This window comes from Patagioenas fasciata, chromosome 10, assembly GCF_037038585.1.
Source record: "Patagioenas fasciata isolate bPatFas1 chromosome 10, bPatFas1.hap1, whole genome shotgun sequence".
NCBI classification, from domain to species: Eukaryota; Metazoa; Chordata; class Aves; order Columbiformes; family Columbidae; genus Patagioenas; species Patagioenas fasciata.
This window is the reverse complement of record NC_092529.1, coordinates 4,260,658-4,278,887: the sequence shown is the minus strand read 5'-3', so window position 1 is coordinate 4,278,887 and position 18,230 is coordinate 4,260,658. Positions and strand designations below refer to the sequence as shown.

The 18,230-nt window shown below is 44.1% G+C and overlaps 1 protein-coding gene across 12 annotated transcripts in view; it reads right to left on the bottom strand.

Annotated features, from left to right (window-relative positions):
- The window catches only part of SLC6A6 (solute carrier family 6 member 6), a 57,409-nt gene that overhangs the window by 34,489 nt on the left and 4,690 nt on the right, over positions 1-18,230 (bottom strand). For 3 of the 12 annotated variants that reach the window (XM_065845429.2, XM_071812936.1, XM_071812935.1), the window contains exons 3-4: positions 15,784-15,849; positions 11,473-11,529 (exon numbers count right to left, since the gene is read on the bottom strand). The exons of 5 other annotated variants lie outside the window; for them this stretch is intronic. In XM_065845429.2, coding sequence (XP_065701501.1) covers positions 11,473-11,529; positions 15,784-15,838 — 112 coding nt within the window. In that variant the 5' untranslated portion in view covers positions 15,839-15,849. The remainder of the gene's footprint in view (positions 1-11,472; positions 11,530-15,783; positions 15,850-18,230) is intronic. 4 more of the 12 variants (XM_065845430.2, XM_071812938.1, XM_071812937.1 and 1 more) reach the window with 2 other exon arrangements.

The window sequence follows — 18,230 nt, the reverse complement described above, 5'->3', positions numbered from 1 at the left end:
AGTGCCTTTTAATCCCAGATTTCCCAATGAAAACAGTTCTGGATTATCTTTTATTCTTTATGTTAACTTAGACCTCAGGCACATGAGGCCAGTTCACTCCCCACATAACCTGGGTGACTTTAGCTGGATCTGACCAGTTACTTTCACATAGTGTTTTGATACTGAAAAGCAGGTGAAATTTTTCACCAGAACCAGGCAAACCAGCAAGTTTATTCCAGACCACACCATTCCCTGCTTATACTTGTCATTGCACGGTCATAAAGAAACCATGCTACGGATTATCTCGTTTGATAGCCGCCAGCCTCCCTTGTACCTGCCTGCTGGTTTTGATCTCTAACCTGATTTAGCTTGTGGCAGTGACCTGAAACCTGAGCTGACATTAGCTCTGCAGGAAGTTTTTAATCCGAATATGATTTTTTAGATAGATATGCATCACCATACCTGTAAATCTTTCCACCCACCACGGAAAGTTTCAGAAGGCTAACACTTCTGCAAACCACAGCAGCTCGATATTTGCCACACTGACATATCGGCGGCCTTTGCAAAGGAGTTATTGCGACAGCAGTCACCTATCAGGCCATGATCTAAGAAGGGACTTTAATCTTCACAATGCTAATCTTTATGACTTTCTACTGGTTTTTAAAAAAGGCTACTGCTGACTGCATGGATATGAGCAACTGCAATGCCTCCTGGTCAACAGCAGAGAGAGCTCATAGAAGGAGAAAGGTAATCATAGAATGGTTTGGGTTGGAAGGGACCTTAAAGATCATCTAGTTTCATCTCCCTTGCCACAGGCAGGGACACCTTCCCCTAGCCCAGGTTGCTGAAAGCCCCATCCAACCTGGCCTTGGACAATTCCAAGGATGGGGCATTCACAGCTGCTCTGGGCAGCCTGTTCCAGGGCCTCACCACCCTCATGGGGAAGAAGTTCTTCCATATATCTAATGTGAATCTACCCTTTTTCAGTTTAAAGCCATCACCCCTTGTCCAACCATTCAATGATTCTACGATCTCATTCCAAGCCCCAAACAGGTACCACTCTGCATCATCCCCTGACATAATCTCTTGAGGCAGCAAAAAAAATGTATGTAGGTCCAACCACTTATCTTCTCAGAGGTTCCTACAAGGTGGCTGATGCCCTGTTCTCATTGCAACAGCAACCGGGCACGGAGAAAGCCCCATTTCACCTTCTTTTGCTGTTTGTGCTGCCTGAATCCCTATCTTTCATCTTGCAGGAGAATGTCATAACCATCAGGCAACAGGCTATTCTGGGCTGAGGAATGGAGGGCATTTGGACTGTCTCTCATGGAAGCTGTTCTTCACAGGGGTCACTGAAATACTCATCAACAGAGGGAGAAAACATGCAAAGACAGAGCTAACTCACACCTAGTGTTTAGGGAACGCTCTTGTTTTCCAGACAATTTTTCAGTGAACAGGGACAGCCATAAACCTGCTTAAGAGGGCACAGAGATATATAGATTTACAGAGCCCTGCAGGATTAAAGTTTGAAATAGGAGCTTAACTGCTCCCCATGGGGATTGTTACTGGGAATGCTCCAAAACAGAACACTGGGCACACAGGCAACCTTTATGTCAAAAAACTGAGGGGACCTATGGACATTAGCCACCTCCAAGATGAAAACAATCTTCCAGTGCAATCTGTTTTACAATCTATTTCCATTTTGCGACACAGAGCTCTTCATTTTTCTGCCAGCTCTAATCTTCTTGCCTGCAGATTTACTTTGACCCAGGTGTTAGTCAGTTCTACCCAGAATTCGCAAGCCTGACCAGCTGATTGCGTTCTGTAAACCCAAAGTGACCCTGGGACAGAGTGACCACCCTGTGGTTTGTCCTAATTACTCCCACACAATGTGAAATGGCATCTTTTCAGCCTCCTACTTTGTAACTGTGTGCGGCTGTGTTTTAAAAAGGGATCTCTAGTTTGTCTGAAGACACCCCAAATTAATGGCCACGTTTGAAAACCTAATTACCGAGTGTAAACTTTGTTTCAGCCTTAGCTGGAGCGTGAAGATGGACTGTGATCTTTGCCTTAGCCCGCAAATGACAAATCTTCAAGGTCACGCTTATTTTTTGGGTGGTTGTTTCACCGTATGGGAGCCAGGAGATGGACCACCACGACTGTGCTGCAAGTCACCAGCTCCAGCTGGTGGGGCATGGTCCAGTACCCACCCAGCACCTGCACACACCAGTAGCAGCCCAGTCTTTCTGCATATATCTTATCTAGTCTTGTTAAAATCCCAATTGTGTTTCGAGGGCCGGCAGCTGTGGCTGGCAGGCACGTACCGTTGACCAATACCATAGGAATTGACGCTAAGCGGCCACCTGGGACTGCGGTCCCAGCCTGTGTCACGTTCAAGGGATGTCAGATTTATCCCCCTTCGCTGCCAACCATTGGTGTCCACCCAGCCATTCCCAATTACAGGAACTGTCTACAAAGGCTGCAAGGGTGGGGGGTACGGGCGATTCTCCTTGGCGAAGAAAAGCCAAGAAAATCAAGTTTGTTTAGTGAAAGGCATTGTCTTTTTCCTTAATGGGGCTGGAGTTTCATTTCCTTCAGTTATGTCCCACTGGGTGAGGTTAAAATGGCTCTTAAGGGAAATAGTCTGACAGAGATGCTGAAACAATATGTTGTCACCGCCCAGGTCAGAACCAGAGAATAATAGGTTATTTTTACTGTATCACTTAGTGGGGATGGTATCCGAGATCTAAGTCCATCTGATTCCCCCAAGGAAATGTATTGTAAGAAAATGCTCTTACAACCACACAGTCCAAAAGGAACCATCCAAGTCTGAGGTACATGTCTGCCTCCCGGAGACACACGTCTGCCTTCCAGGAGCCACATCTCCCTGTGAGAGTACCCCCTCCAGGAAGCTTCGGATGGCCCCAGGAAGCTCTGGCTTCATCTGATGAACTTAATACAGATAAATAAAAAGCAGCAGTCAAGGCTGCCGTTTACAGTGCTGAGTCCAGCCAAACGGCCAGAGCCTGATCCCAAAGCAACGGGAGAAAGGATCCGCGCTGAGCCAGGCCCAGGATGTGCTCTCCCACACATTAGTACAAATCCTAATTAACTGAGGATGAAGTTATCGATTGTCAAATCAATGCTGGCAAAATGTGGAAAAGCAGAACAAGGGAGCAAGCGCAGGCGCTTTGCATTTCTCCAGCATCTGCTCCCTGGTACCACCAGAGCACCTTGAGGGCTCCCATCCTTCTGCAGGAGAATCACGCATCTACCCCTTGAGCCTGGTGCACCGATCTCCTCATGTGAACCAGCCCTGCAATAACCCAAGCTCTCTCATTGCCCCCCGTGACTGATTAGTGTTTGGTGCACAGCTGAAAATACCAAAAGATGAGCCATGAGCAGAGCGCTTTGACAGCCAGCCTGGCCTGGGCCATCGACTGGACTGCAGCTACCGTGTCCTTGTACGTACAGCCTGCACCTCGGATAACCCATACCCTTTAAAAAACACTGGCATTGAAATGTAATCCCTTGTAACATGCACAAAAATGAGGGGTAGGGGAAGAGGGAGGCACTGGCGAGAGGGATCAGACGGTGAGAGATGCAGATGGGAGAAGGCCACCAGCATGGCCAGGACCTGCTTGTTGTCAGAAAAGACACAACTCACATTATGGCTGAACCCCTGGATTAGACATCTGAAAATACACTGCTCAACTTCTGCTTTGGGATTGCAGCAATGATCCGCCCCAAGCTTCTTACAGCCAGAGACAGGCGACCAGCACAAGGTGACACCTTCCAGAAAGAGCCCTGAAGACAAATTCATTGTGGATGCTGCCTCACTTCATAATCTTTAAAAAAAAATCAAGTCTTCAAAACGATGTTTTTCCAAATGCTGATGGAAACACAAAAATCGAAGTCCATCTGTACACACAAACATGCATTTGTAAATATTTATGCATGCTAAAATGTATGCCTTGCATCTGAGGATCAGAAACCACCGCAAAGGAGCTATGTCTTTTTTGGTCAATGCATATAAACTTGGAATAGGGATGTGATATACTGAATTTGTAGTTATAATCATAACTAAACATTTGCTTTCTAGCTCCTTCTTCTGTTAGAAAACTAAAAGCAAAAGCACACACTCAAGAACATCTCTGACCTTGGTGGGAATGCCGCCTGAGAAACCACTGTACAGCTGCACTGCTGATTTTATGGACTAGTGCTGCAGCGCGGTGTGCACCACCACTGCTTTTGCTTCCAAGGACCCTTTTCTACTATGCTTAACCTGTGTAGGTTGTATATCACAAGCTTCTCAGTGCTCTCTTCTTCTCTCCTGTCTCAATGGCTTTTGAAAGTCATCTGTTTATCACACAGTTAATTTTCCTAACCCTACTTCAGCTCACTGCCTCTTTAGGTATTGCCATCTGCCCGATTTTTCTGCCATTTTTCCCTTTTGTATCTTGAAAATCGAAGCCAACCTCCCTCAAAAAAAATTGAACTTCCCTAGATCTGCCAATCTATTTGTGGGTTGAACATTTCTGACATTTTTATTATTTTATATTCATGAATATTTCAAAATTAGCTGCCCTGATTGCTGGATCAGAGCTGCTCTTCAATTAAGCAGCTTTCACTCCCATTGAGAGCAATGGAAAAGCTGCTATTGATTTCAACAGTAGTAGGATCAGGTCCCAAATAAAACTGCATTTATTATGTTTGGCTCATTTCCTAGGATTACTTGGAACTTTGAAAGCTGTAATTCTTGATGTTGACAGCTTTCCCTCCCTCCCGGAGCACTGTGGTTAAGCCAATCAATACATTATTAAAATAAACAGCCCCTTGATCAAACTTAGGGCTTTAGCGCAAGTCTTTCTGATCTGCAGAAGAAAAAGCCTTTATGTTTGGCAGCCCTCGAGGCCACACCGAGTATCCAAAGAGCACCTGACTTCATTTATCGTCTTTAACTCACATCCAAGTTCTTTCTGCTTCATTGAACAAGATACTTACATTTTCTGAAAAATAATACTGCTCCCTTTATTGCACATATTGCCTCTCTTCTTAAAAATGCCTCTAAAAATTCCCTGAACTACATCTCACTGTTCTCTTTGTTTCTAACAGACTCCTCTTTTTTGTTGTTGTTGTTACTTTTCCTTGGGTATAGGTAGTTATTTAAAGATCTACCCACTTGTCCTTCTTTCTCAGTTTTCCCTCCAACTTTACCCATCTCCCTTCTCACCTCTTTTCCCTTTCTTTCATTACTATGCTTTTTTTCAGTCTTCTACAATTGACTGGAAAACCTGCTACTGAACTTCTAGGAGCAAAATGCAGCCCTTTATAAATCTGAAGTCTATTTGGAAAGGAATGCCCTGGGCTTAATGCAATTTCTTTTTCATCGCTTGTGCTCTGGACAAAAGGTATCTTTTTTTCCCCATATGCTTTTTTCTCACTGGTGTTTCCATTCATGCTCTTCAAATAGGTACCATGTCACAGCACGGGGCTGTTATAAAATCCTGCATCTTTGCTCAGATTTCAGCAGCAGAAACTCTGCAGTCACGTAATACTCTAGATGCTCATTTTGTTCTACTTATTTATGTCAGAGGACAAAGCAGCTACAACTAAACCCAGAACAGGAGGAAATTAAAAACTCCTTTCCCATTGTGTGCGGTGGGAAGGAGGAGAATGAATATCCACAAACCCCAGTGGGTTTCAGAGGGAGCATGACCCTGACCCTAAACACAGGGGCTGAAGTGAAGACGATGCTTCCCAGCCTCAGGGGGACGGAGCCTGACTCCCCATGGAGATGGTCCAGGGCAGCCCTGGTCCCCAGAGCCATCAGTGAGGAAGAGTGCGGGATGCAGTGAAGCAGAGGATGGCACACTGCACCACGACGGTCACAACTCCATCCTACCAAAATCCTCTGCGGGCACAGTGTCTCCTGGATCCCGAGAAACCAAGTGTCCTGTACGGGAGAGCTGTGGTTCCCCTGCTCTGGTCCCTTCTCAAAGAGGGAAGCCCAAGGGCGACTCTTGTAAAGAGGTCCACAGGGAAGGAGAGTGTGAAAACAACGGTTGGCAGGGAGAACGAATGGAAACTGCTCATTCCTGGTAATTATGTACGGGAGAACATCCAGTTAATACTTGGTTTTGTCCACGTGAAGCCAACTGCTGACCTAATTTAATGCCTCCAGGTGTTGTGGCTAACGGCCTCCTGACTGCCAACAGCACCAGCTCCCGCTGCCTTCCCCACACGCTGCCATGCTGAACCAGCCCGCCCGTTGTGAAGGCGAGGAACCATTAATTCAGAGGGTGACACCACCTCTCGAGGCTCTTGTCTGTAAGAACGAGCCCTTAACAAAATGCAGGAGCATATACAAGTGCCTGGGAAAGGTGACGGCTTTCCAAGCGAAATGCGCATTGTTGAAGATTCAACAAACTGTGCACATCCTCAACTCCTCAACCACCTCATATCATGCAGTTATACAACTTTTGACTAAAGGAACAAGCACGTTCAGATTTTGTTTTTGGTTCTGAAAGTCTGCTGTTGAGTGAATAACAATTCTCTAGTAAGTCTTGGTGTTGATTAAACTAGTCCTACTGCCATAAAAAAACCACATCAAAATCTATAAGGGACGTCTCTCATCCTGCTATAAAAAAAGAGCAAAAGCCTGAAAGCCCACAAAGCTTACGAACTTGAATAGTCAGTGGTGTGCACTGTGCCTATTGGATTTTTTGCATGTGATTAATAACGTATTGATTTTATGTGACACATCTGCAAGGCACTTACAAGATGTTAACGTCACACAGTACTCTCCGTGCTATGATAACTGAGCGGTGCAGGGAAGAGAAACAATAAAGTAGCCATTTACTGAAGCAAATGTGCAATAAAATGCACAAATTCATTATTTCAAGGTAATTTTTTCTTGCGGGCAAATCATTCCAGCTTCATCTGTTTTTTCAAGTAATTCTTAATTTAGCCTTAAATTTTCTCGTAACTGAAGATTACTGTACTTTTTCAGTTTGTTTTCCAACTAAGTAAAAACCATATATATATATAAGATTATGTGCTTCTGGAAAAACAAGCAGTTTTCCATACTCACTAATGGCTTTGATCACCTTTGTAACCAGACTGTTGCTCTACCTGCCCGGGCCACCTCCACGCAAAGCCGGAGTTGTGTTTATATTGCCTCTATCCATTCATCTTAAACAATAACTGAGGACGGATTTCTGTCCCACCTGTGGCAGCTGTTCAAACACGTCATACGGTACCTTATTGCCACAAATCTAGATCCCAGCACCATCGGGGGAGGAGAGCAATCCTTTCTTCTTCTTTGTTTCCATGCCCCGTTTGCAGAACACCTGATATTTTTTTGTTTCTAGAATACATCAATGGAAGGAAGAGTTGTGCAAGGGCAGCGTGGGTGGAAAACAGCCCAACTTGTACCAGGAAAACAGCTATTACATGCACACCATCAGCAGCGTTAGCCCCATTACAGTGCTGTAAATCTGAGGTTGCAAAGCCCTGAGGACAGAGCCACGAGCTCTAAACCTTAATGATAGAGCGAGTTACTTTTCATTTCGGTCTTGACTTCTCTATGCTGGCAGTAATTACCAGCAAAAATGTGACTCAGTGATGGAAATGAGCTGTAGGATTTTAAGATGTGGAGCTAAGGTGGGGCAACGATCTTCTCTGCCAAACCACGGCATTCGGGCGACCACGGCGCTCGCCCGGGGCACCCCTGCCCGCACACCTTCACCTGCCAGAGATTTCCTAAGCACCCTGAGGTTCAATTTACTGCTGTTGTTTTCTTTCCTTCACGAAAAAAAATAATGGAACAGAAATCTTAAGCCTATGAAGTTTCACACAGGAAATGAAATTGAAACTACTGATAGCAAAACAGAGCACCGGGGGGTGCTTGGGGGGTTCTGCAGAGGATTTGCTAAAAGAAGAAGTGGCAAAGTTGATGAACAAGCTCACGGAGAGCGCAACTTTACAAGACAGGCTGGTAAACTATAGACTTTCAGACCCGCACACAAAAAGCGAGGCTGTGTAGACACTATGGTATTCATTTGCTTTCATGCAGCTGGTGCCAGGTGCTGGCTTGCACGGCTGGACACGGGTATTTTTGTTAAATCCCAGAACAGCCTTGGCTCAGGTTGCAGCTGCAGCTCTGTCCTCTGAGCTTCCATGGCCAGAGCCGCCCGCTGGGCTCCTGGATGGTGTTTCAGAAGGAATAACGCTATGGCCTACAGGCCTCTCAATGGGCATTACTTGATCAAAAGTCACAAATTTTTTAATCACTACCCATCTGTTTTGAAGGTCTGAATGGGGAGTAAAACCTTTGGTACCGACCATTAAACCAACGTGCTTTTATACATCGCATGATTCAGCTCAATTCCCAGTCGGTTCGCTTTCACCACAGATCTCTGACATCAGCTTCATATACGGAGAGCTGCGCTCATTTTTATGTCGAGAGATATGAAAATCAAACAGCACCAGAACAAATACTTCGCTTCTCCAAGGAAACTAAGGTATAAACCGCTTCTGCATACCGCGCTCTGCAAAGTGCAGAGCACACACCAAGCACAAACAAAACCATGATCCCACACACTGCTCGGACAAAAAAGCCCCACTGAATTCACCCCGGAGTCGCTGCCTTCGAAGGGGATTTCCTAAGAGCAAGGCTGACTCCAAGAAAAGAAACAAGTATCTGCAGTCCTGCCTTTACACCAGCGTCAATCACGCACGCTACAGGTACTTGCTTTTCTGTTGGCTGTTGCAGGTAAGCATCCCCAAATAGAGCACGACATTCTATGAACAGCCGGAGTATTTTCCTCCATCTCTTATCTTTTCAAGCAAACACCAGCTGATGGTTTTCATTGCAGGTTGCTTTTACAGTCCCAGCTTGACTACCGTAAACTTAACCTACTCCTGTTGACCGGTTCGGAGATGCAGTTCATAAAGCTGAACAGGTGATGACAAATTACTTCTTAATGAAATTTCATTTAAACGAACATGCTTACACTAGATGCCAATGTGGCACATTAACTTTTAATATTTAAAGCTGTTCTCATCATGACTACAATAGTTTTTCATGATTTTGTGTGTGTGTATGTGTGTGCAAAAGCTTATTACAGACAGGTGGGAAACTGTTTGCAGTTCCACCATAAATGATGAGCTCATGACAAACAGCTGAAATAGCCATAAAAGCACTCCATATGTAAACAAATGGCAGAAAGCAAGAGAACTTTCTTTGGTTTACTTCTCTGGATTTTGTAAGCAGGTGAAGCGAGCTACATGAACTTCAGATAGTTTTGCAGAAGCAGAAACCCAGGTGATTCAAAGTCAGACGTATCGCTCTAAATTCATCATGTGAATATCATCCTGTCTGCTAAATTTGACTTATAATCTATAGCTTGTGTACTGCAGGAAGAGTGAGCAGAAGGGACCTTCAGCTCTCCTAGGCAATAGTATCTTCTGCTACCATATTCCCTGAAAGAGCAACCCTCTCCATCTGTATGAGGAAAGAGTGGTTACAGAAGAGGGAGGGCAGCAATCACTAGAAATCACTAGAAAAAAATCACTAGAAAAAGGATACGAAAGTAAATCTGCCCTGTTAAAGATGGATTTTAGGATTCTACCTTGTGTAACAACAGAAGGGTTTTGGTTGCTCGTATTTAGTCTTTCTTCAATCCACTATGGTAGCCCCATTTGTAAAACTGACTTTTGACAGAGGCTGATGGGAAGGTGTTCGCATCAGCAATATACTTTTTGCTGATAACGGAGAGATACGGAGAAAAATCGCCTTATCTTGGCAGACTTGAAAGAGCAACCCTATAAAATCATTCCTGTCTTTCTTTTTCCTATCAATCGGGAGTGGCATATTTTGGTGTGTTGGTTTTATGGTTTGTTTTCTCCCCTCTTCTCTATAACAGCTGAAAACTCCCTAGACTGACACGGTGAATCCGAGTGTCGTTTTGCTTTCTCTCGGCACAATTACACTAATGACAAAGGGTGTTTTTTGACTAGCATATGGGCCACCCCATAGAAAACGTGCGACTCTCTGGAGCTTGCGGCCGTGTCTCTGTGTATCCGAAGCTGTTTGGCGGGCGGCTGCGGGGCTGGGAGGCGCCGAGCTGAGCAGATGCTCTGAGCAGCATTAACTCCCTCCCATGGTTACAGCCACATGAGGAAACCAGCACGTCGCGGCTGCGCGGGGCACGCGGTGACTCGCTACATCCTAAATAGCCCAAAGCTCTCTTCCAGGATGCTAGACAATAGGATTTGTGACTGAAGAGGGAAAAAGAGTGATCTTTATTTTTTAAATATTTATTATCCTGATATAATTATGCATCTCTTTGATAAGAGATCTCAAGTGAAATCCTGGTAAAAATTCCAGCTAATTTCAGAGATACCCAAATTTCATCTACCAACCTCATCTGAGTTTACCACTTACATCTTTATGTTGATCCTAAGTGAGTAAAACCACTGTAACTTCATTGACCTTCGGGAGGTCACTCCTGTTCTATGCTGGTGTGAATGAGAGTGACTCCAATGAGCAGTGGGGAGTCAATGACACCCATGGCATCATGGCTGAATTCAGGACAGGAACTGGGCATTAAACAGATCCATAACATAATTTAGGTTAGAAGGGACTTCTGGAGGTCATGTAGCACAGCCTCTTGCCCAAAGAAGGGCCAGCATCAAAATGAGACTGGGGTGCTGATGGCCTTATCTGGTCAAGCCCTGAAAACCTCCAAGAGTGGCGACCGTACAATCTCTGTGCAACCTGTCCCATTGTTTCACTCCTTTCAGGGTGAACAGTTTTCCCTCATAACCAATCTAAATTTCCGTACTAGATAAAGACAGAAGATGAGGAAGAAAAGGGAAGGGAGGATTAACACAAAATGACAAGACACTAGCGAATGGAAGGCTCAGTCTTCATGTTCTGATACAGCATGCAGAGCGCATGTGCAGTTGGAAAGGAAAAGATGCAGAGGGTGTGTGCGGTGAGTGAAAAATGGGAGCTCCAGGTTAAGCACAAAATAAGCAACAGTCCCTGGTGGCAGCATATCAGACAATACTCATTTTATTGTGAGAGTAAAAACATATTCATTCCTCCAAGAAAACCAAACAAAAAAACCCCGCTGAATGTTACAATGCATGCCAAGCAATTATTGCTTTCCACAATGGGTCCTGTGACTCACGGTGCCACAATAAATGGGCATATGGTGCTCATTCAGGGTATAACTCACACATTTGCAATAGCTCTGAAGAGCTAAGTTACTTGGACTGTAGATAATTTGGGGGGCTTTTAATTTCCCCACGGCAATGCAATGAATGTCATGCTTATTACTAGATTATTATTTAAAAAAAACCAAAATAACGTTTTTAGTGGCACACAAGTGTCATTAACACCTGAAATCTCTGGTATGCTAGGGAAATCAATTCAGACAACCTCTGGCATGCAAAAGCACATAAATAATTGGCAAATACTACCTGTGGTCTTCTGGGTCCAGATTCGCCTGATGCCAAGAGCAATCAACTCCTTTTTGGCTGCAAAGGATAGGAGGGCACTCAATACCTTGCACAAGGCACTCGGTGCCTGGCAAAAATCAAGCTTTCCGTGTGCCAGCACCTCATGAAAAAGCAAACCCTGATGTGCCTTATGACAGAAATGCTTTTCTTCCCTAACGAGGGAAGGCAAACTCCTAGCAGAGACACAGAGCCAGCTCTCCCTAAGATGCCGAATACTCCCCCAGCCTGGGAGAGTAATCAAGATCACTCAATCTCCCATAATCAAGATCACTCAAATGAGCCTGGGCTACACCATGACTTGTGAGTATCGCCTAGAGAATATGGCTTCAGCATACTAATGGAGCTTTCCATCACACCAAGATGGTTTAATGGGGGAAAAAAGCCCTGTATAGGCAAGGTCTACCTAACACTGGTATACACGTGACACAAGTCCACTGAACCCAGTGCTACTATAACCAGAACTGGATCAGTAAGACAAGTGGACCATGGGGATTTTGCCCATGTAGGGACTCAGAGGTACAAAAGTGCCTCAGGTCTCAAGGTCACCAGGATCGATTCCTGATAAAGTGGCTCTGGCTGTTTACACAATGATAAAGCAATAGAAATGTTACTGCAATCGACAAAGCTACACTGGTGCAAATCAGTTGAGAATTAGACCCTGAATTTGTATGTATTTGCAGCTAATTTTGCAAGTATTAAACAACACTAATGTCTCAAAACATGACTTGCAAGGAAAAACATAAACATCGCAGGCTACAGCTCTGTTGCTCCCCAGTCCCCAAGGAGGCAATTACTCCCTCGGTTGTGTTCTGTATGGGCCAAATACAATGACTGGCAATATAAATCTTTTGTTCCTGAGTTTTTGCTTTATAAAATGTAAATTTGGACTGTGTAGCCTCAGGTGTTTTCTGCAGTGCTTAACACAACAGGTTCCAAATGGTGATTGGGGAATATGGCCATGACTTTAGCTTGAATGGCAACGGTGAGTAACAACCCGCTCTGCCTGTTTCCTCACCTTGAATCTCCTGAACTGTTTAATTGTGTGGAAGGCAGTTGAAACTGTGCCTGAATCGAGACTGCCAGGGTGTCCTGTGCTCTTTCATCGTTATTCTGCAGATTCTTTGCTAATGCTCACAAAATATTCTTCATCTCCCCAGAAATATCTTTGATTTATTAACATGTTTGTTGCATCTCGCCCACCTACCTTCCTCTAGGAACGTACTCAAGAAAGTGCAAAAGTACATCAAAATTAAGTAAAGCTCAGACCTTTTTCCAATTAAAAATCATATTCATCTATGCAGAAATGTCAAAGTCTTCATTTTGCCCAAGGAAATAAAACCGGTATTAAGGTAATAACCACCTTCTCCTCAATGCAAAGATTCTCCTTCAGAGAAGGAAACGCTGCCTTTGTCCAGATCCCATATGCTCACTCTGTTTTTGGTTAATTCATAACAGTGTTAGCTGGATTTTCATTATAGGGTATTATTTGTAGCTGCTGTTTTCATGAAGCAGCTGTAATAAATAAGTGAGATTTATGTTCCTTTTTAAATTGCTTGAAATAATTAGTGTTGTTAAATTTAGGCTCTGAAAGAAACCTACTGATTTCTCCATTTTTTTCTTAATAAATAGAGAAGCTATAAAACAATTTACCAGCCCCAGTCAGGCTTGGGCCACCACAGTATACTATCCAAAATGTGTTTTAGATGAGGAAATAATCTAAGTTCTCCAAACACCCTTTAAAAGTAAATGATGGTTGTGCTGAATTGTTTTAACAACTACACCGTGTGTTATTCTTGCCCAATATAAACTCAGGCAGGACTTATTTTTAGTCCTATTCCGTTCTATTACAGGTGCAAATGGGTACCCTGGATCTGGATCACACTGGTGAGCTCAACGGAAAGTAGGAACAAAACTGAGAGCCGGACCCAAATCAGAATTTTGCGGCTGACTTCCTAGCTCGACAATTTATACTGCATCCAACTGCTCTAAAAGCCCTGACCCATGTCAGCCACTCAAATACCAAATTCAGAGCTTGTGGTTTGCTCCCATGTCTGCATCATTTACTTTTTCCACGCACTCCCCCTCAACCACAGCTTGCTGTACCGACAGGCCAGATACTCATTTAAAATGAGTAAACACGACGCCCTCCCCAACCCAATTTGGCCGTTTCCCATCTACTGCTGCGTTTCAGAGCCTGACCCAACAAACGTGCTTCACAACAGCACTGAACAAACATCCTCTAAAAAGCTTTTCACTCATAGGTTGGGTATTTTGTTTTGTTTGTTTGGCCAGTTTTGTGATTCATCAGCCTTCCAGTATTTTTCTTGGTGCAGGTACCACCATCCCAGCAGCTCAGGGTTCCTCAGTGCAATGGGAAAGATGAAACACAAGGGACCAGGACAGAACTCAGCCTTAATGGTTCTACAAGAGAGGACTGATGTGCAGCTGATGTTCAGCTGACTGCAACCCCAGAAGAGGTGAGGAAAAGATGATCTGCTGGGGGAAGGACCACACTGTGCCCTGCACAGAAGGGATGCAGCAACAATACACTGACTGTGTAATGAGAAAAGGTACAAAATGAAGACAAGGAGAAGGCTAAACCTGTCGGTTTTTACATTATGAACTTTTATAACTAGAGGAAGGAAAGGTTAGGGGAGGTATGCAAACTGGACTGACGGAGATGGGAAAGGAGTCTGGAGTGATGTGCAGAAAACAGTTGCGCTAGGTATCAAAATATAAAACTGTAAGTACTTCTTTCCTCTGTATATGATAAAACAGTAACAACTTATACATAAATGATAAAATCCCCGGGCATTAAAATACATAGGCATACTGTCTTGAATAACTCCTGGGTAAAATAATAAGTGGCATGCATTGAGATGGGGATTTAGTGCTAGGAAGTATTAATATAAAGCCCTGCATCTCAGGAGAGCAGTGACATTGCCTGAGGCGCAGCGAGCAAAGCCGTGAATACAAGAAAAACTTAAAGGTGATTGCAGGTAAGATTAGCCAGGTAATACAGTTCCTCTGTGTGATGCTACTGAGTGATGCACGAGAAGGGTCAAAAGCTATGCTATTTCTGAATGTGTACATATGAAGGGATGATATGGAAATCTAAAGCATAATGCTACGTTAAAACAACCACAGTGGATATTGTATGAGCTGTTCAAGCCTCTACAAATTAGAAAAGAGATAGAAAAATTAAAGGAAGTACCAATAAGGACAATAAAAATGATCTAAGGAACAAATAAGAGAGCTAAATTAATATGGTCTATAAATCAGAAGACTCCTGGGCTGAGATCCAGCTACAAATGCCTTCAGGGTACTGTGTGCAGAGGAAGGGAATTAATGTAGCTCAGAAGACAGTAGGACGAGAATCAATTTCTTGAATTTAGGAATGGAAAAATTCAGGCTGTATAATAAGAAAAAGTTATTTGAAGAGCCACATCTGCTCAACAGGGCAGGCTCCCAAGGTGGTAGCCAAGGCACACTTAGTATGTGTAACCAAGAACAGGGTGAAGAAGGGGCTCTGGGAAATGCTGCTGTCACAGCTTTCTACAGTCCAAACAGATCACCCCAAAACAACTTACTGATTTTTTTTTTGTCTCTTTCTTCATGGGTTACCTGAAAGACTGCTCTTCTATTTAGAAAACAAAATGAAACAACCCCCCAAAAAAAAACAAACCAAAAGAAAACCCCCAAAAAAACCCCACCAAACCAAACCAACCAACCAACCACCAAACCCACCCAAACCTACATATGCCTGTAGTGACAACAGCCCCACAGCAGAGCACTCTGATGTGCAATGCAGGTACTGGCAAACCTCCCCAACTCTCTTCTGGCCCCCCAGTGGTGTGCGCGATGTGAGTGCTGGGTGCCGGGCAGTGTCAGAAGGCCAAAGACCGCTGACCCAACCGGCAGATCATTCTGAGTATCCCAACACTGAGGTCAAAGGCTGAAGTGGGAACTACCTCTTGTGACAGCCATGGTCTTCCCCAGCCTTGTGTTAAGAGATCGTGCCCGGAAGCTTTCAATGTCACTGCATAAATTATGTACTTTGATTTATGATTAGATGAAACCCAAGATTAGCAGTATTTAACAATCCTCAGGACCTCTCCAATACAGTTGCATTAAGAAAAGAAAAATCCCCAAACATTTGCAACAGGCCTTATAGTTTTCAGTGACAAATGGGTATATGCAAACGTGAGGAATATAAAACCCAAGTACCATTTCACACCCCCCTTAAACATATCCCATCCCAACTGCACTCACCAATCGGGACTTCTGTCCCCTCCTCAATGTAGATGGGCAGTGGTGATTCCTCCATAGGATGAGGCACTGATGGAAAGTAATGAATTGTGGTAGTATTTGTCACAAAGTGACTACAATAAGATGGTCCCTTTCTTATCACTATGACTACATATGGCTGGTTACTGTCACAAAGAGGCCTTCCTCAAAGTGGTCACCTCCTGTCACGGTGGCTGGTCCAAGTCACAGTCCTGAGGGGTTAAAACCCACCAAGTATTCACCGCCACAGGAGTCAACCCCTCTGAAGAGGGTGAGGGAGAGGTCCCTGTCCTGGATGCTTCACCATCCTGCCATTTCACTATAGCCTCGCCATTCCCATCCCTGGAGATTAACTCTTTTGGAAACTCAGCCAGCTGAAGAAGCCAAGGGGAGCCAATGTGCAGACCGCCACAAACAGAGTTATGGAGTCAAAGTCGTAATATTTCATGCACAGAACCAGAAGGATGAGGCTCTGATGCTCCAAGCTTGCCGTTAGCTGTTGAAAAGCCACAGCAGTAGATGGGAGGCTGCACCGCAAATGGCCTCTGGACCACAAACTTCTCATTACTCATTAATTTTGGAGTAAATATATCAGACTTAGGAAGCTCCTGATTATTTGTGATACTGAAATCTCCAGACAAGACTCTCAGGGCTGCGCTGCGTGCTTATTCTGCGGTTTTCAGACACCATACAGTCACTGCTGTAGCATTTGTCTGTTTGCATTCTGCTCTATTTGGGAGTTTTGGGAGTTTTGTTGCACTATTTCCCATTTAAAATCTCCGGGAAGCATATGCTTCACAGGCTTTTCAAGCAGTTTAATTTCCTTCGCTAGAATGAAATAATAATGTGCTACAAATGTTGAAAATGGTCATAATTAAAAGCCTTCTGGAATTTTTCCTTCTCCATCACCTTTAAAAAAAATGATGATGTACCTTCTCAAAGATACAAATATTAAGTTAATCTCAGCTCAGATTCCAGCTGCAGGGAAGGACGATTCTTTAATCCTTTGCGGGGTATTCTTCACTTACTACTGACCTTTTTGGAAAGCCTGTCTTATGCTATTCATAAAACCAGCCAAAGAACACTTGTGGTTTAAAGCTATTAAATAAAGCATCTTACAACGTCTCTGCTAGCAACACAACACAAATAAAGAGTGTTTTCAACAGATGCTCGACTGGCTATGGGCTCAGGAAAACCCCCCCATAGATGCTTTATGGGATGGAAAGGGCTGCGAGGTCCCCGTCTGTCCCCAAGCCCACCCCTGTCCTTATGAGGAAGATGAAGGGAAGCGCAGGGGAGAGGAAGAGCAGAACACGGTTGCCTACAGAACTACCGTACAAGCCACAGAAACCATGGTCTACCGGGGCACCTTGCGCAAGCCGCTTTTATCTACAAGCTGAACTAACATTCCAGTTCAACAATAGCAAAGGAAAAAAACTAAATAAAAGAAACAAACATTTGTTACCACACGGCGTTTTGCTACATATTAACCAGCAGCTGCTACGCAAGCATAATGAGAGCGCTGCAATTCTGAGATATAGGTTATTTTTTAAAAAAAAAGAACAAAAAAAGTTGACTTATGTGAGATGAGGCCGAGGTGAGCGCTCGTGGGCAGGTCATGCTTGGAAGTTACGCAAAGCGGGCTCTGCATTGGGAACAATGCAGTTGTGTTCCTTGCTAAGCTAATTTTGCATTGAGGCAACAAGAGTCTTCATATACGCAGCCCCTTATAACATTTCATCAGTTTTGTTTACTAGGAAGAAATCCCAAAGCAGAGCTTCCTATGCTACTCGAGAGTTTTCAGATCTGAGGATCTGCAAGTAAACCAGGTCACTGGATACTATGGAAAAAACTGATGTATTTTTATGACATGCAGCTTTCTTGGTCCCATGAAGAACAAACAGTGCACTGGGCTCACCCAGACCGAGCACTCAGTCTGCAGCCAAATGCTTTCACAAAACATTTGCACCAGTATTCACCAATGGTGCTGGCGGTTACTCTTATTTTAATGGCTATTACCATAGGTTGTAGAAAAAGGCCTGAAATACCTATAGGTTATTTGAGGCCAACTACACGTATACACACTCTCTCTTACCCACACGTATACATGCACACGCTAGTAAACATGCACGCAAACAAACTGCTCTATAGGCAGTACTTGGATTTTGGAGGATCCAAGGCGGAGAAGCTGAGTCTTGTCACAGGGTTTGGGGTTCAGGGACTCTGGGGGGCTAAAATGAGCTCTCACTTATGGGTCTCCCCTGCTTTGGGCAAACCACTTTAATACCATCCCTGAGGATTTACACGCCAACTTTGCAGGCATGCTGCTTAAAGGTCTGCAAAGTGCTTTGCAATGGTTTCTAAATTCTGCAGTAATATGCACAGAAGAACTGAACTAGATTTAAGGTAACAGTTGCTGAGCATTATTACTG